The sequence below is a fragment of the Coturnix japonica genome, chromosome 2 (assembly GCF_054131305.1).
Source record: "Coturnix japonica strain WE chromosome 2, WE-NBRP24, whole genome shotgun sequence".
NCBI lineage: Eukaryota > Metazoa > Chordata > Aves > Galliformes > Phasianidae > Coturnix > Coturnix japonica.
Genome location: NC_140664.1, coordinates 47576472 through 47599442, shown reverse-complemented (window position 1 = coordinate 47599442; position 22971 = coordinate 47576472). Strand labels below are relative to the sequence as shown.

General features: G+C 39.8%; 1 protein-coding gene across 4 annotated transcripts; it reads left to right on the top strand.

The window, feature by feature from the left end:
• Window positions 1-53: 53 nt before the first annotated feature.
• Window positions 54-21936, top strand: AFG3L2 (AFG3 like matrix AAA peptidase subunit 2). Of its 4 annotated transcripts, none has more exons than XM_015855239.3 (17): window positions 54-237; window positions 4569-4668; window positions 5147-5215; window positions 5814-5929; window positions 6790-6942; window positions 8906-8980; window positions 10535-10656; window positions 12263-12536; window positions 13072-13209; window positions 15322-15475; window positions 16186-16293; window positions 16430-16555; window positions 17340-17450; window positions 17964-18079; window positions 18958-19158; window positions 20072-20266; window positions 20942-21936. In XM_015855239.3, exons 1-17 carry the CDS (start codon window positions 121-123, stop codon window positions 21182-21184), a joined length of 2418 nt encoding a protein of 805 aa, XP_015710725.2. In that variant the 5' UTR covers window positions 54-120; the 3' UTR covers window positions 21185-21936. The 4 variants fall into 4 exon arrangements, with proteins under 4 accessions (XP_015710725.2, XP_015710724.2, XP_085395870.1 ...); XM_015855238.3 differs by having other exon boundaries at window positions 10532-10656; XM_085539744.1 differs by having other exon boundaries at window positions 5814-6180.
• The last annotated feature ends 1035 nt before the right edge of the window (window positions 21937-22971 follow it).

Below are 22971 nucleotides of genomic sequence, written 5' to 3'. Positions count from 1 at the left end.
CCGCCCCGCTCCCGTTGCTACCGGACGTGACGCCATGACGCCGGGGGGCGGACGTAGCGTTGGGGGCGGGGTGCCGGGGTGACGGCGGAGCGGCGGCCACGGGACGGGCCGTTGTGGGCCATGGCGCAGCGCTACCTGCTGCTGGCGCTGGGCGGCGGGCGGAGGCTGCCCGGGGTGCTGCTGCAGCAGCTGCTGTGCGGGAGGGGGCTGCTGCCGCCTCGGCCCTGCCTGGCGCAGGTGAGAGACGGGCCGCGGGCTCTGCGTGCCAACGGGCCTGGAGGGGGCTGCGGGTTGGGAACATTGAGGCGGGTGGTGAGCGCTGAGTGGTTTCAAGGCCAGGTTGGACGGGGCCCTGGGCAACCTGATCTAGTAAATGTGTATGTTTGGTGGCCCTGCCAGGCAGGGGGGTTGGAACTACATGATCCTTGAGGTCCCTTCCAACCCGGGTCATTCCGTGATTCTGTGTGATTTGTGTGATTCTGGTGCTAGCAGGGCTCGGTTTGAGGGTGGGCGTTACCCTCCTCGGCCCCGGCATCACAGGAAAACTAGCTGCAGGCCTGTGGTAATGCTTGGGGAAAGGTGGTTGGTGCTTCCCTGCGTCTGAGTCAGCAATAGAAGGTGGTGGAGTCTCCTTCTTTGCCCAGGGAGGTGGTGGAGTCTCCTTCTCTGGAGATATTCAAGACCCGCCTGGACACCTACCTGTGTGACGTGGTGTAGGGAGCCTGCTTTGGCAGGGGGGTTGGACTCGATGATCTCTAGAGGTCCCTTCCAACCCCTGCAATTTTGTGATTCTGTGAATAGCTGAAACAAGGTGCTGTGTTGAGGTGGGAGAGCTGCGGCAGCTCTTTGCCTGCTGGTTGTCTGTGTGGAATGGAGTCACTCTGAGAGGAGCACGCACAGGGGTGTCGGTGACTCATCCTAACGATTAGTGAGTTTCTAGTTTTAATGTGGGCACTGTGTTTGTTTGGTCATCGTTAGGAGGGAAAAAACGAAACAAAACCACAAAAAACAACTAGTAATGCTGCTGTTTTGTCTGAAGACTGCTTCTCATTATAGTCAGTAGAGTGTAATAGATTCTTATTTGGAATGGAGTGAAGAAATAGCGTAGGAGCAGAGAGGTGATCATCCCTCTGTACTCAGCAGCGATGAGGCTGCACCTTGAGTGCTGTGTTCAGTTCTGGGTCCCTCACTACAAGAAAGATATTGAGGCTCTGGAGCATGGCTAGAGAAGGGCAGTGAAGCTGTGAGGGGTCTGGAGCACATGTCTTATGAGGAGCAGCTGAGGGAGCTGGGTTTGTTCAGTGTGGAGAAGAGGAGGCTCAGGGGAGACCTTATTGCTCTCTGCACAACATGAAGGGAGGTTGTGGTGAGGTGGGGGTCAGGCTCTTCTCCCAGGTAACTGGCAGTAGGACAAGAGAAATTGGCCTTGTGTTGCTCCAGGGAAGATTCAAATTGGATATTAGGGAAAATTCATTCTAAGAGAAAGTGGTGAGGCAGTGACACAGACTGTGCAGGGAGCTGTTGGAGTCATTGTCACTATAAGTAACTGTGTGGATGTGGCACTGAGGGACGTGGTTTAGCAGATATGATGAGGATGGATTGATGTTTGGGCTGGGTGATCTTAGTGGTCTTTTCCAACCTTAATGTTGCTATGATTCTGTGAAGGGAGCTATGGGGAGGACTTCACACTCATTCTAGCATCCATGTGTTTGTATAGGTAGCAAAACAAGGATATAACAACAAATGGCCTCAAGTTGCACCAGGGCAAGTTTAGGTTGGATATTAGGAAGAACTTCTTCACAGAAGGGTTCGTTAGGTACTGGAATAGGCTCCCAGGGAGGTGGTTGAATCGCCATCCCTGGATGTGTTTAAGAGCCATTTGGATGTGGTGCTCAGGGATATGATTTAGTGTAGGGTTGTTAGAGTTAGGGTTCTGGTTAGGCTGCGGTTGGACTTGATGATCTTCAAGGTCTTTTCCAACCTGGCTAATTCTATGATTCTATGAAATGTATTTTGGCAAAACAAGATAAGTAACTTACCTGAAATTAAATTGATTTATTTTTAGCCAACTTGCTTTCTTTTTCTTCAGCATGCTCTTGTATAGTACCTCAGTCACGGTTAGTTAATGGAGAAAACTTCTGACCGCATTTTCTTTCTTTAAGAACTACAAAATGGAATTTGTATATGGATAAAGCTTGAAACTTGTAACTGTCCTGAATTACTGTGGTTTTGTCCCTTTATTTACATAACTAAAAGTGTGGATTTTCTGTTCTTGCTTTTCGTATCCTTGATGTAAAGCAAACAACAATGGATGATGGTCACAGTGTTTCTGTGAAGTCACTTCCAGCTCGAGGACAGCTCCTGTATGAGAATCGATATGATCAGCTTTCATCTTGGTGATTTACCTTGTGAAAAATAACTCCAATTGGTCATTGCCATTGCAGAGTGGTTCTACCAACTTCTGCTTTTCTGGAATGAAATGGTGAAAGGAAACTGTGTTTGCAGGGAATGGGTTGTGATGAGTCAGTATGTGGTATAAAAGCGTGCTGTCAGTCAGTCAGGTGATGTACTGAATGTGCCATGAAGTTGGTTCTTTCCTCGTCTCACAAAATCAACTTTAAAACACTCGCTGCTCCATAATAAATGTGTAGTTGCTTGTCAAGTTATTCCTCATAGATCTTAGGATCTGTCGAGACTGTCCATCAGTAAACCAGTTGTATTCATGAGATCTGCCCCCGTAGCTGTGTTGGCTACTTCTTCCCTCTCTCTGCATGACTCCCTCCCTCTCTAACTTGAAATCTGATAGAAGTGTGAATTAAGGCTGTAATAATTCTATACACCAGGCAGTTGGATTTGGCCTACTCAGAACAGTTTAAAACAAGCAGTTCCCTTTTATTTCTAATGAGACAGGACTATCCAGAAACATTCACTCCAGATAAAACAATCTGAGCTTGTAGAATAAATAAAACTTAATTTTTTGTTGCTATAGGAGGCTGGCGGCATAGTGGCTCCTGTTCTGTTTTGGACATGACTTTCAGTTGTGTGTTTTTGTGCCCATAGAGATTCATTCCAGTTGTCCCAAAGCCTCTTCCAGGAGCACACATGCTATTGCTCCTGGTGGAGGTGATCGAGTATTGACCTTGGGAACTGCTCTCTAGATAAGCTGTTCTCCAGGCCACCCATGCTGTAAGTGTGTTACATGCAAAATATCCTTCTGAATTTCCACAATCAGACTTTTTTTCAAGGACCTGCAATGGCTTCATCGAGTGGCCAAAGAATTCTTCTTTACCACAGTCTATCGCAAAAGCAGGCGACAAAGACATTGTGGCATTCTTCTTGGTTCCAGCAGGTGGAACTAGATGACTGCTCACGGTAGGTTCGGTCTGTTAATAAGCTCCCAGGCAGAAGACTTGTGGAGGATCAGAACTGACGATATGCCAATGTTCCTAGAGTAATTTGGGTGTGGAATTGCAGCCTTTCAATACCTGAAGGGAACTTATACCTAGGAGGGGAGTAAACTCTTTGAAAGGGCTGACAATAGCAGGACAAGGGGAAATGATTTTAAGTTGAAAGAGGGAAGATTTAGGTTGGATGTTAGGGGGAAGTTCTTCACTAGGAGAGTGGTTAGGCCCTGGAACAGGCTGCCCAGGGAGGTTGTGGATGCCCCGTCCTTGGAGGTGTTCAAGACCAGGTTGGATGGGGCCCTGGGCAACCTGATCTAGTAAATGTGTATGTTTGGTGGCCCTGCCAGGCAGGGGGGTTGGAACTACATGATCCTTGAGGTCCCTTCCAACCCGGGTCATTCTGTGATTCTTAATGCATAGGTTTTGTTTAAAACTATTATATTCCAATTTTAACAGTTGTTACATGGGGATCCTAACATTGAGGTTTACTTCATAAATGTAGTCCCAGTTTTTTTAGTCTAGATGGATGTTTGCTCTCTTGTCTGAATACCACGAGTTTTCAGGACCTTCCTCTGATTATTTTCTTTCTATTCATTCTCATATAAATAACTTCTGATCCAAAATAACAGGAGTCTGAGCACTTCTATAAGGAAATGGAGGCCGAAATAGTTTTTATTAGGAAACTTAATGGTGTTTGGTCTGTGGGGAAGTCTTGATATGAACAATTTTTTTGGAGATGGGGGGAAAAGCTTGGATTTTCTTTTATCTAAAATATGTCCTTGAAGAAATGGAGCTTGAACTGTGTGATAACATTGCACTCTACTCCATTTTAAAGTATTTTATTACAATTTCTAAAGCTTTCTTTTAAAGTGCTTGTATTTCCTTGACTGCATTTAAATGACAAATATCAGTAGATAGTCTTTTTGGATTAAGCTACAGTAGTTTAAAGTGGATCTGTACCTGCACAGGGGTTTGGGTCCTACTCTGAAGCATCATTCCTCTCTGCTTTGGTTTCTTAGCTGGACATAGATAATGCCTGATGCGTTCCTTTTGGTTCTGAGGGGGTCTTAACTACAGGGAAAGGGTTGTAGTTCTTTCACAGAGTGCCTCAGCATTGTGTGTATCATTCATTCCTGCTGCTTAAGTTTATTTTTCATCTTTCAGCTTCGTGAAAGTGTTTCCAGCGGTGTTACAACTGACAGAGGGACAGTCTTGGCAAGTGTCATTGCTGCTTGCAGAAGGCTCTTCTCACAACCTCCCAAAGGTGACTGCAACTTTGATCACTGGAGTGAAGCAGGCTGCTGAGGACAGTGCTCATGTGCCACTTAGGTTTATTGTGTACAGGGCAGTAAGCTCTTTTATCAATCCATTAATTAATTAAGCCATTAATCCTGAGGTGGAGCAGTGATTTATATTATTTTTATCCATAAACAGAGCTGACTGCAGTTTGTTCAGCTTAACACTGTGCAACGCTATTTCCTGTTGAGCTAAGCTTGTCAGTCTCTGGTTTTAAAGGACAGCTTTAAGCTATTAAATATACATGAGCTTTTCAGTATCAATACCATAAGATTTATTTTTGGGAACCTGATAGAGCTCTTCAGCCAAAGGACAAGAACAAGACTGTATTCTACAGTTAATGTATTGCTTACTTCTTGTTTTACCTTGTATACATTCAGCTTGTAACTACTGAAATGTAATGTTGTAAACTAAAAGATAATTATTTGCTTTTTAACTCTTGATAGGATTTGAAAAATATTTTCCCAATGGGAAGAAACCTAATGGAACTAAAGGTTCGGCTGGAGAAACAAAAGGTACAAATGGCCATTTGATTGCAGTTCTCTGTTTTTCAGGTGTTATTCATCATGTTAGATTGTAGCTTTACATTGGGTTTGGGCTTTTTTGTTTATTTTTCAGGTTAGTTTGAAATTACAAACTGACTTGTCTTTAAACGTTGTTTTCCTTTCATGTACTGTGTATCTTCTGAAATAATGCTCATTTTCTCTCATTCTTTTGTTAAAGTGCTTGCCCTTAAGTTCTTGTTTTCCTATTAGTTGATATGGTTGTGCATTCAGATATGTTGTGTGTTTAGTTCTCAACTTTTCTTTGACCAAGCTTGAACAGATTCTGTTAAGTGGAATAATCAGAATTGTCATTCTGGGTGGGAATCCAGAACCAATTCTTCAGCTAAGAACCAAGCACGTATAAAGAGAACTTGGTGGTGGCAGCGTAGTGCTGTGCTGCGCTTGTCTCTGGAGTGTTAAACAGTTGTATGTAGCTCCATTTCCTCTATGGAAGCATAGTAAGCTAGTTCATTTTGCAGGCCTCCTTAATGTTAAAGCTAAAATAAAACTAGAGTGAGATTGCTATAAGATATAAAGATATGCTTTTTGTTGTTCTGTTTTCCCTTAGAAGCAAAGCAAGCTGGTGCCCGACAGCCAAGTGGGACTGGTAGTGGAGGAGGCGGCAGTGGTGGGAAGAAAGGTGGCAAGAAAGAAGATACTAACTGGTGGACCAGATTGCAGAAGGTCTTGACCTTAAAATATCTTTCTTTTTGATATTAACTGTCTTGAAGTAACCTGGTGTGCTTTTTTTTTTGCTTTCTAGGGACATTTTTCTGATTGCCTAAGTACTTCTTAGGCCTCCTGTGTCTTGTATTTCATAGTAAACGGCTCTAGGTGGCACCCCCACTCACTGCCTTTCATAAATGCTTGTTTGTATGTACCTTCAGAGGCATCCAACTCTTTAACTGGTTCAGGAACCTTAATGGAATGTTAAGGTATATGAATATGGTTGCTCATACCCTGTATTTCTATAGTGGAGCCTCAGGCTTTTAAGTATTTTGTCTGAAAATGTCAGTGCTTGTTAAACAAGCTGAACAAGTTCACTGTCAGCCATTCTGACTCTGGTGGAACACTTGCATAAGCTTAATTTGGTAATGTATGCTTATTGTCATTAGCTATAGCACAAAGATTATAGCATCTAACAATGTAAGAATATTGTTCTGATTTTACTTGAGGTGTGTAAATTTTTTCTTCCTCCCATTTTCTGTTTTTTTGTAGGCTTTGTATATAGTGAGGGGAAAATTGTATCTAAATGGAGGGGAAAGGTCATATAACAGATGACAGAACTCTTTCTTTTAAAGTTCTTAATAAATGAAGAATGTGCAGCTACTGTTTGTGGAACAGTGTTTTTTTCCACTAAGTTTGCCATTCCTCAGTTATACCTGAAGCAACTGAAACATGTTAGTATGGCAGAATGTTATCTTAATTGACATTCTCTGTGGTAACCTTGAATGCAGGGAAGATAACTCAAATAGATACTGGAATCTGTTTGTTATTTACGTACTGCATTGTATGTTCTAAAACTTGCTTCTTTCTCTCCGTAGGGTGACATTCCGTGGGATGTCAGGGAGTTCCGTATGTACGTAGTGGGAAGTTCATTTTTCTGGACGATGGTTGTATATTACTTCTTCTTCAGGGTCCCTGGGAGAGAAATCACCTGGAAAGACTTTGTTAATAACTACCTTTCTAAAGGAGTGGTGAGTAGTAAGGAATCAAAATGACAGATCAGTGTGCTGAAGGTGCTCCTTTCTGCTTGAATGTTTGTATTTATGTAGCTGTGCAGTAAGAACTAGCTCAAGAGAAAACAATTAGCTTTCATCTTCATCAGTTCCCTGTATGATGTCCAAGTGGTTGTATGAAGGCTTATGTCTGTTCAAGAAAGCAGAGGGAATGGACAGCTCAGAGTAGAGCTTCTCAATTGAACAGCTAGTGTTTCTCCTAGCTCAGAGGCAGTGTAGCTTCAGTGTTTCGGGGTGGGATTATAGTTGATTTAATGATTTAAGCAGGTGTGCCAGGTGCCCTCAGGAGAAGCTTATTCCTAACCCTAAACACTTTCGTTAGCCCTGCTGGGGATGGGAGGACTTCTGCTTTTTCATTCCTTATATTAGTAGGTCACCATGGATCTGAGTAGCAGTGGTGCTAACAGAAAGATGAGGGTGGGAAAAGAAAGAATTCCTTTCAGAGACAGTGAATTGGCTTAACCATATTATAAAATAGTCTCACTTACTTGCTTTTTCCTTTTATTTCTTTCCTTCTTACGTAGAGCTACTTCTGGAGCAATCAATTCTGTCATCAGTGTAATATCTCTCTGTTAAACAGAGAGATCTTTCTTTGACATCTTTCTACACATCTTGACATCTTTCTACACTTGGAGTAGTAGGTTGGTAATGCCCTGAAGTGCAGGATTTTGAGCGTTTTATACAGGCCTGTTCCACCTCGTGAGCCACAAATGCAAGTCTCTCTTATTTCCATGTTTGTAGCCTCTCCTGCAGGCTAGAAAAACACAGGCTGGCTTCCTCCTCTGCATTCCAGACCTGGGATTTTGAGTTAATAGTGTGTTTTCTGCTCCTTTGTTGCTGTGATAAACTGCTAAGCAGATTCTGTCCTACCTTTCCTCTGTCTTAATGCTCAATGCAGAGCTGCTCTTTTTGCTTCTGCCATTCTGCCCAGGCTGCATCTGGAAGTTCTGTTCTTAGTTGGCAATTATGTGTACACCTTGTGGAATGGAACCATGCTGGCCATGCTTATACAGCAGCTAAAACACCAGCTCAGTTAAAAGAAAGAAAAGTTTATCAGTACCAGCTGATGAAGTTGGACCATGGTTGCAGAAGAGCACTATGAAAGTAGCTTGTTGCATAAAGTGAAGTCTCTCGGGCCTCTGTAAGATATAGTCTGGATATTCCAATAAGCTAAAAATGTACTCATCAAAAGCTGTCGATTGCCATAGTAGTGACCAGGTTAGTGTGGAGAAAACATAAGCGCACTGGCGTTACGCACTGTCTATAACAAAGATACTCGGGTAGCCTTGCTGTGCTAATATTCATTGTTTACCAGTTATATACTTGCTTCGTTACACTGGAATTAAATTGAATTGTCACTGAAAGAAATTCATTGAGAATACTGTCTTAGTTAACAGCATTGCTAGTATGTATGTTCGGAGCAGAGAGGAGCTTTTACTGTTTCTAGCTGTGATCAGTTTAAGACTAGTTTGAGATTTTCTGTTTTTAGATAAAGCTACCAAACGAAAGCATGTGGGAGTGTAGAACTCACTGTATACATCTGAAACAGCACAGTTTACTTAGAAACTTTAGCTTATCTTAAATAGAGTTAAAACTGGATAATTTGTGTAACACGAATGGTATCTCGTGGTGGATTCACCGACCTTGGGAGTGTTCAAGAAACGCTTGGATGTGGTGTTGAGGAATATGATTTAGCCAGGAAGTATTGGTAATGGTTGGACTAGATGATCTTCTAGGTCTTTTCCAACCTTGGTGATTCTGTGATTCTTATGGAAACATCTTGATCTACATTGTGATTTTTTTTTTTTTCTTACTAGAAAACTGAAGAACAGGTTCATATCTGGCATATGCAGCTCTGATGGAAGTGTAGATAGAGTCAGTAGACTTAACAGGTAACAGGTTTTGTTCTTTCCTTCCACAGGTGGACAGGCTGGAAGTGGTGAACAAGCGCTTTGTTAGAGTGATCTTTGTGCCAGGAAAGTCTCCTCATGAATGGGTAAACGTTTCTAATACATTTACATAAGACTTCAGAATGAATAAGGCAGTCTTTTTTGATAAAGGTTGATGCAGGGAACTTCAGACCATTAATTGTCTTTTAATCTAAAATATGTTTTTTACCTTACTGTTACATTATCTTACATGGTGTTTTCACTTTGCTATGTTTTGCCACAAATATCTCAAAACTATGCCGAATAGTTTTTTTCCTGCACCATGCCCTTAATACTGTCTATATATTTATACAGACAGAAGGAGTGAGAAATTACTGAAGATTCTGTATTTCTAATGACAGTTTTCTGTCTGCTCAAGAATATTACCAGTCTTAAACATACATTTGGAACCTTTCTGTCCCAGACTGCTTTTAGATAGTTAGATATAAGGAAACATAATTTTCTCTGATACCGTGGGCTTTCAAGCTTAACCTACCAGCTCTTATTCTTGAGAAATGCACTTTTTTCAGTGGGTTACTTCTAGTGATGTAACCATGAATAGGCTGATAAAGATAAAGGTTCTCCAAAGAATAATACTTGGAAGCTGAGACCCACTGAAAAAATAAACATAAAGCTCATATTCATAAACACGAAAACTTTTGTTCTGAGCGCACTCTGCCAGCTTCAGACCTTTTCAGTGTGCAGGTGATTGACTCTTATTGTCATGATCTTTTTACTGTTTCATAGGTTAGAGAAGCTTTATGTCATTACATTAATTGGTGATAGGTTGTTTGTTTAGGGTTTTGTTGAGCTTTTTAATTGACTTTCTGAAACAAGGTCTGCAGGTCCCTCCAGGGTAGGGTGAAATCTGCAGCAATTACTTCATCTGTGGGTTTCAGTGCAACTTATTTATCCACCTACTCTTTAGCCCACATACCATCCGTTGCCTTAGTTTCTCAATCAGTTAATACTTAGGGTTACATTTTTCTCTCCAACATTAGAGTAAGTAGGGGCAAGTCAGGCAGGTCATGGTGCAAAAGGGGAGATTCTCATGAAACAGACCCAATCATCTGTGTTTAAAAGTAGAATCTGGATTGTTTTTCAGGTATATAATAATTTCTTACTGTCTTTTGTGAATATGTTTAATTTTAAAGCTAATATGGATTCCAAATGTATATAATTGCTTTTCTTTACCAGGAAGGCTGAGATCTTGTAGTGAAATAGTAGGTTGTATGATTGCTGTTCTTGCTGGTTCAGTGCTGTCTTTTATTCTGATTATGTGTAATTCTCTTCTGAATACCTGCTTATGTATTATCTTCTAAATACTTCTCCCTCCGTTTTTTCATGGAGGAAGGGTCAGAATTTCAATCAACTTAAAGTTCACAGGAACTTTTATGTGTGGTTTCTGTAGAAGCAATAACAAATATGGAGTCCAAGTTGGTAAGACTTAGATTTATTAGACACATCTTCCATTGGTTATTTACTTTATAAGGCAACTTAAAGTGATGTTTTGTTCTGATTATGTTCTGAGATTTACTAGAGTATGTGCTAGAAGTTGGCTTAAAATGAAGCTGAGGTGAGGTAGGGCACTTTGTGGTGATCTCTGCTCTTTTTTTTAGCAGTATGTCTGGTTTAATATCGGTAGTGTGGACACTTTCGAACGAAATCTTGAAACTGTGCAGCAAGACCTGGGTATAGAAGTGGAGAACAGGTTGCCTGTAGTCTACTCAACAGAGAGTGATGGGTAAGAAGCATGTTTTGTTCTTTTTGATTTTAAAGTATCTTTGATAAGAAATTGTCTCTACAGTAGGGTTGTAAGACACTCACCCTGTTTTACACTGGGTGGCAGTATTATCAAAACAGTAGTCATCTTGGTTTTATTTGTGAAAGTTAACTGTATGAGGACCTGTTGCGTACATTAATTGTGTAAAAATCCTAGTACATACATATTTCTGTTTACAGTTAATCCTTCCCTCATTAAAACCCTTCAAATGGCCTAGACTTGAGGAGGAGTCAGCAAGATCCAGCAGTAATGCTCCAGAGATGGTGCTTAGAGACTTTTGAGAGTACAAAACATAGCATAGAATGACAGTCTATTGACTAAGCTGTAAGAGACATTATTTTCTGCCTGTAAACTTGACAGAAGCCTTGCAAAAAGGCAAAGTATTGGTGATTAAAGGCATTACATTATTGTGCCTGTTTGCAGGAGCTGGAAGGTATATCATGCTTTTAATCACCAAGTTGTTTAAGTAAAATAGCGCATCTGATATATGGCGTTGTTGCTGACCCATTAGGGAGTAGTGGTTCTAATACTTTAAGATTTGTATTCTTTATTGATCTTCTGTAACTGAGCAGCAGCTGTATCATCACAGATTCAGAATCTGCTTAATTCCATAATGTAGTGATTATCCAACTTCTCTTTTTCATCCTAGAATTCTGAATGTGAAAATCTTGTGTGAGAAGCTGTGATAGTAATGGTGTCTCCTTAGGATTTCATTGTTGCTGAGAGTTGAGAGAATGTCTTGTGAGCTGTTTTTACCTGAGGAAGAACTGAAGTGCTCCAATACTGCAATAATGAGACCTGTTTTAGTATTAGGATTTTCAGTCCTTATAGGGCCATGCTAGGAAGTTGGAGGACAGACTGTGTGGGATGGTGGGTAACTGAGCAATCAGAACAAGGCTGTAGCCTTGGGGTAGGGAAACAAACACTGACAGAAGGAAATGCAGAAATTGAGAAAGACCTGGGGGAACAAAAGCGAGTATGTATTTTTGGGAATTTTCTGCTTGAAGGTATAGCATATACTGATGATATGTTACCTAATACAGCTGACTTTGATAAAAACAACCTTTTCCTTACAAGTCCCATGAATTTATCTTTAAAGGGTGACACATAAAATAAGCTGCTTCTGTTTACTAGGGAATGCAGTTTTCCTCTGTGTACTTAATGCTATCATTTGAAAATGTTGGTTTAGAAAGAAAAGGACAAAACTGTTGCTTGTTAAGCATCAAGAGTAGGAATGTGTTACCTTCAGAATCTTCCAATTTTATATTTTCCAGCAGTTGGTAAGAGAGGACAGCAATGAAAAATTAACTCCAACTCTTAGTTACAGTTAGAAGTTTTTTTTCTTGTTTTGACTTGTGTATCCATATCTTTTTTTCTTCTCAAATGCATTTTATTTCCCAATGTGAACATCTTGTAGAGTAACATTTGCGATATCTTTGCAAGCCCTGGAGTGTTAGTTCTGAATTCATTTAGGTTTGCTTATGGTAAAACTGATGTCCTGTACATGCTGTGCTCAGAAATGGATTATTGTAACGTTTGGCTTTCTGCTTTTTGTTTTTCTCCACAGGTCATTTCTCCTGAGTTTGCTGCCTACAATCCTTATTATTGGTTCCTTATTGTACACCTTAAGAAGAGGTCCTGCAGGCTTAGGCCGAGGAGGGCGTGGAATGGGTGGACTTTTCAGTGTTGGTGAAACCACAGCCAAAGTCCTAAAGGATGAGATAGATGTCAAATTCAAAGACGTAGCTGGCTGTGAGGAGGCCAAATTAGAGATAATGGAGTTTGTTAACTTTCTGAAAAATCCCAAGCAGTATGAGGATCTGGGAGCAAAAATTCCAAAGGTAACGAAGTGATGACTTAAGAGATGGTTGAACTGGACCATGAATGTTTATGCAGGCAGTGCTTTCTAACTTCTCACAGTTGGGGGGATGAAAAAAGTAATAGATGTTAAATGCCAGCAGAATAATTATAGCGCCAGAAAATGTTTTGATAGAATATTTCATCTGTTTGTGCAAATCAGAAATTATACGCAAGATACATGTCTTCCATGGTTGTATGTGATGGTTATAGAACTGCCTATCGCTTCTTGACTTTGCTGTAGTGGCAGCCCAGGTGGCAGCAGGCCACTGTTTTTTTAATTGTTAGATGAAGAAATCGCTGTGCCCATATTTCTGAGTCAGCATGGCAATGCTGGAGCTATTTTTTTTTTTTACCTTTATGGTGGTTTAAATGACAGATGATGTTTCAGTCTCTTTTCTCACACCATTTTTACTGCAGTAGAGGGAAAACCATTAGACTGATGGCTTTGAAGATCTTTAAGTAGGGTATTTCATAGTTGTATTGTTTTTATAAGGAAAATGTCTGCTGTTTTTGCAGGGGGCAATTCTGACTGGTCCTCCAGGCACTGGAAAAACACTTCTAGCTAAAGCTACTGCTGGAGAAGCCAACGTGCCGTTTATCACAGTCAATGGCTCTGAATTCTTGGAGATGTTTGTTGGTGTGGGCCCAGCTCGGGTAAGTCTTTGGCCTTGGTGTTTTATTTGTGGTGGTTGTTGAAGGGTCTTTGTCAAGGTTTGTGGGCAGTTTGATGATAGATTCAGGCTTTAATAACATCTTTATCTTTAAGTCACTTAATCTATGCAGATTACCTTGTAAGTGATACTAGATGTTTGCCTAAACACAAGGAGGAGCATAGAGATGACTTTCATAAAAGGAAGAAGTGTAATTAAGTACTGATGAGAGGTTGTCTGGGCCCTAAAGATGTACTTCTTTGCAGAAACTTGATGGGGAAAAGAATTAAAAATAAAAAGAATTAAAAAGAGAAAACCAGAACCAAGAGCTTGAAGAGAGCTGCTCCAAAGTGAACACACTAGCTGGATCAGAAATACATACCTCGTTTGGCCGCTGCTGTGTGGATGTCTCTTTCTGCTCTAAATCATTCACATATTTCTCTGAAGAACGTTTTCTTTGCAGTGTCAAACTCTTAAATATAGTTGTCTTGGGACGCATAGATGAGCTTCTGATTGAAATAGGAGCCCAAGGATTATGGTGTTTTAATTTCTGGAGATCACGTGATTTAAATAACCAAATATATCGTCTACAGTTTTGATGTTTTGCCTTAATACATTTTAATGAGCTATTTTAAGTGGAAAGCGTTAGCTCTGTTCCAGCACTTCCATATTACTTTTTTTTCTACTGTATTTCAGACATTCAGTTTGAAGTCTTGTCTTTTTGTGTCTAGGAAAGGAGGACACACATCTGCTGATTAAATATGTTCTAGAAATAAGTTGCTGGAAGTGTTTTGTGTGGCTGGAAAAACAGGACTCCCTAAAATGACCAAAGTTATGTCCTATTCCAATTAGCTCATACCTTCACCAAACTCTTAACCATCTTGCCATAAGCCTCACAAAGTATATTTTCAGGCTGACATTGTTCTGGAGAATTTGAGGGAAGTTAATTTTGATTAAGATCCCTAAAGTCTTGATAAACTGCAATTTTCACATGGATGGACTTATTTGAGGCTTGTGGTGAAGCTTTTCCAGTTTTTCCTTGAGTATATTCCTCCTGCTACCTGGAGGTATATCTGATGGTGTTCTGAAGGACTTCTTACAGTAATACAGATGGGAGAAGATGATTGAAGGCAGGCAATTCTGGATCTAATGTAAAGAGAAGAAGGAAGAGGGTAGGAGGCACACTGGTTGGTATAGAGCTTGCAACTGAGAGGACAGGAGACTTTCAGATGTTTTAATGTGGAATCTGGTTTGGGAGGGGAGGTTCCAGTGAGGATGCAGAGTGAAACTGGTTTTAATGAAGTCCTTCTGATGTTTTTGCAAGCAGAATATTGTAACATTGCATCTTATCACCTATTTGTGGTGTAACTATTACAGTAGGGTTTGGTAGACAGTATCTTACTTGCTGGGGGGATGAAAGGGCTTGGAGATTGTAGACATTTGCTCATGTGTTAGCCATCTTTTACAGACTTCTAGAATTTAATTTAATTACGAAATAAATACTTGGAGGTGAATTCAGTTTTCCTGGCCTATGTAATGGAGAGTCAAGATGACTAAGAGTCAATACTTTTGAACAGAGTATTGTTAGAGCACAATAGTGTGCACTTACAAGTGAGCCTTAAGCTCACTGTACGAGTGACAGCGCTCTGTCCTAACTGCAGGAAAACCTGAAAGATTTTATTTCCTTGATCTGAAGAACTACCATGTCAGAGAGTGCTTATTCATGTGCATTTCTACTTGTACTATGCATTAAAAAAAGAGCTTGAAAGAGAGATTGCTTTAAATCTTTGTGGGATTTTAGTGTTGATATGGAAGCTATAATTGTTCAGGGAAAGTCGTTATTTCTTAAGGCTTGTTTTATTTGTGTTTTATTTTATTTACGTTCTTAATTTATGGATTGAGAAAGAAACCCTCAACCAAGAGGCCTCAATATCAGCGATTCTTTCTGAGTGGCTGCTGTGGTGTAGCAGTATTGCTTTAGAAGCTGGCTGAGTGATTCTTACTGTAGTAGTCAGTGATAATGGTATTGTTACTGCTGTGCCTTCCACTGCCTCAGCAGCCCCAGCACCATTGTCAGACAGTGGCTAACTCTTTTGTATTCTTTTCTCCTGTTCAGGTTCGAGACTTATTTGCTCTTGCTCGTAAAAATGCCCCATGCATCCTCTTCATTGACGAAATAGATGCAGTAGGAAGGAAGAGAGGAAGAGGCAACTTTGGAGGACAGAGTGAACAAGAGAACACACTCAATCAGCTTCTAGTAGAAATGGATGGTAAATGTTTAATTTCTAATTTTGCATTACAGTGGCAAGGATGTAAGTCCTTAGTGACTTATGTGCCAACTGTGTTCATTGCTGCATTAATGTTTGTAGTTTTAAGTGCAAGATGTAAGTGTGCAGATGGCAGCAGAGGGAGGACCTCAAATGAAAGAACTAGTACACTTCTCCGACCTGTTAACCAACACTGGGTTCATTTTAAATACAAATTACATTTGTATTAGGAAGCAAGTGTTTCCTAAAATGAGACACGCTGACTTCCTAGAATGAGTAATGGTGACTCATTCTGCTGCAGCCTGATGTTTACCAAAATTCGTTCAGGAAGAAGAACAATTGTTCTGCATCTGATAACTTCGTCTAAGTTGAATAAGCAAAAAATAAAGTGTGATTGCTCTTTGTCTGTTAAAAATATATTTAGGCATGTGCACATATACACAGCTAACCATGTTGGTTCTGTAGTTTACTTGGAACTTAATCTGTTGTAGTCTTTTGAAGATGAAGTAAGTCTTGATACAGCACTACAGAAAGCAGAGCCTAAGGCTATTTCTCACTTGTGAAAAGCTGGACAGTGTTCTAGAAAAAGGAGCTATTTAAGATCATTTTTGTTAACTGCCAGTACTGTTGTGGTCCTGTAAAGTCAGTAGTTTGCTGGTTTGTTGTTCTTGGAAGTTACATTTACACAGATTTTTATTGTATTTCTTCCACAGGCTTTAATACCACCACAAATGTAGTAATTCTGGCAGGTACTAACAGGCCAGATATTTTAGACCCTGCTTTAATGAGACCAGGACGCTTTGATAGACAGATCTACATTGGTAAGTTTATTTGTATTGCTATAGTTCTGCTTATGTAGAATGCTACTAAAGTAACTGTCTATTTACATATGTAAATTCTCCATACTCACTTATTTACTTGTGAAAAGTAAAAATGTGAATTTCTTTAATTTTAAAGGCCCTCCAGATATAAAAGGAAGAGCATCTATTTTCAAAGTTCACCTTAGGCCTCTGAAGTTAGATACAGTCTTAGATAAAGATAACCTCGCAAGAAAGCTCGCATCACTAACACCTGGTTTTTCAGGTAGGTAACTCTTAATACCACCATGCTCTGCAAAAACAATGCAAAATGCATCCTAGTAGTTTTCATGAACATTCTATGAGGGAATTTGAGTTTCTGAGTGTAGAATCTTGTCCCTGAAAAATGTACTGAGACCTTTTGTTGAATTAGATATGAATGTGGAAACCTACATTCTTGGCTTCTATCGTAATCCAATTGATTGATACCCGTGTTGACTGATAATGAATTCTTCACTTTCTGTGGTCTTTAATGAAACTTTTTCTGACATCTGATTGCCAACATCTCTGGCAACTGCAGTGATGAGTTTTTTTGCTTGTTTTGAAACGATTAGTAGTGTTACCATAAATAATGCTAACAAGAAGTGAATGGCTTGAAGCCAGCAGTGTGTCTCTGGAATGAATCCTTTCATGTCAGGGTCTGAGCTGTACTCAAACCACGTGTAGGAAAGTCGTTTCTCTAAGTCTAAATGTGACTAAATGCAGTTCAGTCTGTTGCAGACAGAGCTTCCAGCAGGTACAGTGCACCCTGTTGTACAAATCAGCACCTCACTGGTTGTAAGCTCTGTTCAGTAACTGTCTAAGAGAAAAATCCTAATGCTTATCCCCATAGTGTGTGTATTTAAATCTATCTCAAACAACGCTGTGTATGTGTAATAAATTATTTTGTTACCTTTAATTCTATGCTGCATGAGAATCTGTGGAAATGTAATCATAGATAAGCATATTTTTATGCTAGACAAAGAAAATTGTTGAGAATGATAAATGACTTATACCTTTCCTGCCTTTAGGTGCTGATATTGCTAATGTTTGTAATGAAGCTGCATTAATCGCTGCACGGCATCTCTCAGATGCTATAAACCAAAAGCATTTTGAGCAAGCAATTGAAAGAGTGATTGGAGGTAGGTGTATCGCATCAGTCATTCATCAGCACTCTTTATGGAGGCCACCTTTTGAATCTTCTTAAAGGCCACGTTCTTCCCCCTTAAACATACTTAAGATTGAGAAAATAAGTCACTGGGTTATTTTGCTGATTTTTGAAGTGGAGAAGGAGCAGAAATAGACGATCAATCAAGACACTTTCTAAGTTATTCAAAATGACAGGAGGAATAGTCGTTAGGATTTAGTGATGCTTTTAATCGCTGTTAGCCTTACATAATATAGAAAATGACTGGATTTTTACATTAGATTCTGAATATTCTTGAGAACTTAAGCTTTCAAATAAAGGACAAGGTTACTGTAAAACCTCAAAGCCACAAACTTCTAAAAGTTGCTAATTTTGTTTTAGATTTAATTTCTTCAGTAGAGTATGTATGTGCCATCTATCTATTGCTGACTGTGTTTCTAAACGGAAATAAAGGATTCCAGTGGAGAAAGATATGCCTGAAAGCATTGATGAAATATCTTTTATAAAGGTTTGGAAAAGAAAACTCAAGTTCTGCAGCCAGAGGAGAAAAAGACAGTAGCATATCATGAGGCAGGGCATGCAGTTGCAGGATGGTTTTTGGAACATGCTGATCCACTCTTAAAGGTAAAGGAAGTGCTTTTTTTCCCTGTTGTTGTCTTGTTTTCCCTCAATGCTGGGAGGATGCTGAAATATGTAATCTCACAAAAGGCTTTGTGAATGTTCTATTTTGATTTATTTAACTTTGTGTAACTTTCTTAAGTATTTTCTGACCTGGGTGTTATGGGGTTTGTAGTAAAAACGGCCTTGGAAAATGAGAGGGGCTTGATGTTCCCATGAGACTGCCTGATTTGAAAGCTGCTTTTTCTCTGAGGCTCTTAGTGTAGATGCAGTGTTTAGGTTAATCTTAGCAGATTGTGCAGGTGCACAATTCTGAAGGGAATAGAGCTACAAAAACAGTCATCCAGGAGCTGATCAATGTTTGCATAGCTTGGCAAGTTGCAGATAAGGGGAAAAACAGACCAATCTCCTAAGCCTCGCTATGATGTTGTGTTTTTAATGTTGTCTAGTTTTCAAGCTTAATATTTTTCATCTGCAATTTACTGCTCAAAGAGGAATATTAGTAAACATGGAAGCTGTCTATTTGGAATTCTGTTAATTGAGAAATGTGGTATCTGTTCTGGAATACTTAAAGCCCGGAATGTATCACTGAAAGAACTGAATTTGAATTAACACGTTTGAAAAATGCCTTGCAGTCTTTGCAAAAGGTATTACAGCGGTCTCGCCTTTCTTTTCCAAATATTCTAGTAGTTGTAATCCCAGTTTAGAGCTAGCCAGGGCTTTTAAGGATAAATCACAATGAGGGCCAAACAGTAAATGGAAATAATGTCTGAATTAAAGTTGAAGGGTGAGTATGGTGTAGGTTGTGCTATTAAATTTAGTCAAACCAAAGAACACTTTTTTTTTTTAAACTCTATTTAGCATTGTGTTAATTTTGATTGTAGGTATCTATCATCCCTCGTGGTAAAGGACTGGGTTATGCTCAGTATTTACCCAAAGAACAGTATCTTTATACCAAAGAGCAACTACTTGACAGAATGTGCATGACACTGGGTGGACGTGTATCTGAGCAAATCTTCTTTGGAAGAATTACAACCGGTGCTCAAGATGACTTGAAGAAGGTGACACAGAGTGCATATGCTCAGGTGTGTGCTTAAGTAATACTTAAGGAAAACTTACTGGTTTCCTTTTCTACCACTTAATGCTAATGTTTGTAAAGGATATGATTTAATCATGTGTGTCAAAAGCCTATCTCAGTAAAAGACTGTGACTGAACATTATGCTGCTGTTGTATAGAGATGCTGATGACTCAGGTGTCATATTGTAGTCTTGCAGTGAGCTGATCGCTGTTCTCCATCCACCTGCAGGAACATGCATGGTGCATTGCATTCAAATACATGAGGAAACTGTACTTAAAAAGTTAGTTTAGTACATGTATCTGATTCTCTGATGCTACTTCTAAAATTGCTCAGACCCAATTTGGATTTACATGGGTATATAAATCCAGAAAACCTTGTACTTTGGCACTGTTTGCTGTCAGCTAAGATGTTTTGTACCTTATTAACTTAGCATAGGTAAGTGATAGGTAATGTTAAGAATGTAGTGACTCATCTAACTGTAGCTATGTACTGTGTAGATGCTTATTCCTCTTCCTGCATCAATATAAAAGCTGTCATTTAATAAGGTGCTTTCAAGGTGAGCAAGAGAGGCATTGTAGAGGGGATCTTCTTCCCTTTCGCAACACATTGCCCTTATCCTCCACTTCCAAACCACAGCCGTTTGCTGGTCTCTGGTAGATTGCTTATTTTCTCAGTTCTGGAAGTTAATGTTTAATGAAATCCTTAGAAATGCTAATTTTTATCTGGCCTTCAGTGTCTCCAGTTTTAAATAGAAAATAGTAAGTATAGAGTTAGGTTTGTATTAAGCATATTGTCTCCAGAAAGATGTAGGGCCTTGAAAAAAGATCTAAATTTCAGCAGGTTAATGACTTCCTGATGTCAATTCCGTCTACCAGATTTATATCAATATATCCTAAAATGTCACCATCTCTCCTTTCAGATTGTCCAGTTTGGTATGAATGAAAAAGTTGGACAGATTTCTTTCGACCTCCCTCGTCAAGGAGACATGGTATTAGAGAAACCCTATAGTGAGGCAACTGCCAGAATGATAGATGAAGAAGTTCGGTCACTTATTAACATTGCTTATGAGAGGACATTATCTCTTCTGACTGAGAAGAAAGCAGAAGTAGAGAAGGTGAGTTGTGTTCAGACACCAGCTCATAAGCTTTATTTCCTTCCATGCCCACTTGCTGCTTGATATCTACCTTACTGTAGTTGAGGCAACCCTTGTGCGTATTCTTTTCCTCCACACCAGAAAGCCCAGTACAGCAAAAAAAAAGCCACTTTCCAGAATGGGCACTTATCTGTTATGCTTATTGACAAGAAGAAAGTTCTGTATGGATTTGGTAAATGGTGTTTTGGTAGGTCATGATTCTAAAAGAGTTCACTGTTTTCACTGAATGCTCAGTGACCCAGTAAGGTTATGAACTACTCATGTGCATTATACACATTAGTGTTTTATGCTGCTCTGTTTAGCTTATAACGCTTGGCATAGTATGCTTATTTGGATCTATAGCTTAATATATTGCATCAGGAGCCTTTTGGCAGCAGTGAAAGACTGCTGTTCTAAAGTAACAAATAACAGTAGCAGTGCCCATAGGAGAGCATTTTGCCAAGCCTGTTAAGTAGGACTTGAAGAAAAAAAAACGCTACATAAATTCTGACAAAAGGGAAATGAGGTATTATGCTCTGAGCAGCCTGTTTATCAAATGAATCTGTGGTGAATTAATGTTGGGCCAGACTGCCTTAAACCCTTGCAAGAAGAGAGACAAGTGATGACACTGTGTGACATAACTTACTGCTATTGCAGGTTGCCCTACGACTACTGGAGAAGGAAGTGCTTGATAAAAGTGATATGGTAGACTTACTTGGCCCAAGACCATTTGCAGAGAAGTCCACTTACGAAGAATTTGTTGAAGGGACGGGAAGTTTGGATGAGGATACTTCTCTGCCAGAAGGCCTGAAAGACTGGAACAAAAAACGTGAAAAAGAGAAAGAAGTAACAGCAGATGAAGAGGTTGTTAGGCAGATCAAAAGAGGGCTGCCATTTTAACTGCAAAGTGTGTGGTGATGCTGACTTGCACTCTGGAAGAGAAATAAACTCACCTAGTTTGCACTTCCAAAGCAAATGAATATTTATTCAACCAAACTGTATTAGAGGTGGATGGTGGAGTGGTGTCCTGTGAAGAGACAAAGATATCCTACTCCCAGTATGCGGTACCATCAGTTTACCGGTAAAAGATCATCTTTCATTTGTCAGCTGAAGAAACGTACAATGGATTTGAGCTGCAGTGCAAAGCCAGAACTGAACCTCCCAAATGCTGAAACAACTCAAATTCGCGCACAAACTTCATGGCACTGGTCTTTTATTTTTAATTCAAACATATGTAGGCTTATTAAAAAGAAAACCAATAAAGTATTTTGATTATTGATCTGAAATACACCTGTATGTGACTTGTTTCCAAAAAGAATCATAGAAAAAATGCATTGTTGAATGCTTGGCCAAAAGTCTGGTCTTGCAAAGTGTAACGAGCTTTGTAGAGATGTCAACTTTTTGAGCTGATCCTTCTTCTCCTCACCCTTCATTTTGATTTTTAAAAGGAATTGTTTGCAAAAATCGTTCAGACTGACAGTGAAACTGGATGCCCAGATAAATATCTTACAATGTGTTCTTGGTTCAGTCTGGATCTGTCTCCTGCAGTTTTATTGGTCACGTTTTTTACGGAGTTCTGTAAGATATTGAACATATGAATGTGTTGTGTAAATACAGTTTGAGTCAATAAAATCAGTACTTTTCTGAACAAAGTTTTTTTTCTTTTGCCAATTTCTTGATACAGCATTCAGCCTAACACAGAACTTCCTGAGCTGAAATCTTTGGTAAATTAGGGTAGCAAAATTGTGCTCTCACATTGTGAAACAGCAGTCGCTCCAAAGGTACTAAAGCAGATTGTCTCACTTTTCATACTGGCTTGATTAACCTAAAGGTAACGATTTTCTCTGCTTAGTTTAATGCACTGGTCTCAGTGTAGTGAACAAATTGGTTTAACTGCTGTGTGCCAGGAGTCTTTGTTGGAGAATTTGGCTGTTCAAAGGATAACTGACAGTTATTCCCTGTCCTGGGAAAAGGGAGGGAGCGTGATCTGGGCAGGGTGTGGGGTTGGGTTCTGCTTTATTTTTCTGTAGCAATGAGAAGGAACTGAACTTCTCTGCTTGATAACAAATCCTTTAAGGCTTATAACAGAGGGCATGTTAAGGGGCTAATTAGTGACAGATTCCAGCTGCACATTGCAACGTGTTGGAAAGCAGGATAGTAAGGAAAAAAGAGTCTATGAAAGATCAGATAAACTGTCTGCCTGAATTACTTGAAGTAAATTGTTTGTGGAAATGACTTTTTTTTTTCCTTCTTATTTTCCCAGTGATGAAGGTGCTGCTATCACTGATGTCCTTCATTGCAAGCCAGGTAACAAGGGACACAGGGCAGAGGCATTTAGGATTTTTTTAGTCATTAAGCAACTGTTGTGTGCTCCTATCGAATTCCACCCTGAATAAGACTAAACCTCAATTCCTTTATTACTGGTGCTAAAAGATCAGAATGAATGATTTCTGCAACAGCAAACTTTGTTTTGTCTGCAACATGACTTGATTGATAAAGGGTAGATTTACAGAGCTTTCACTGAAGTTTAGTCATCATCACAAGACTGCTGCTCCATTAGGAAAACAAGGGGGAGAGAGTCTCAGTCCCCCATTAAAATGTGCAGCAGCTTCTATAGGGTTTGCAACAAAAAGTTACGCAGACATATCTGATTGTATCTAATTGCAGACTGCAAATTGTCTGGTCTT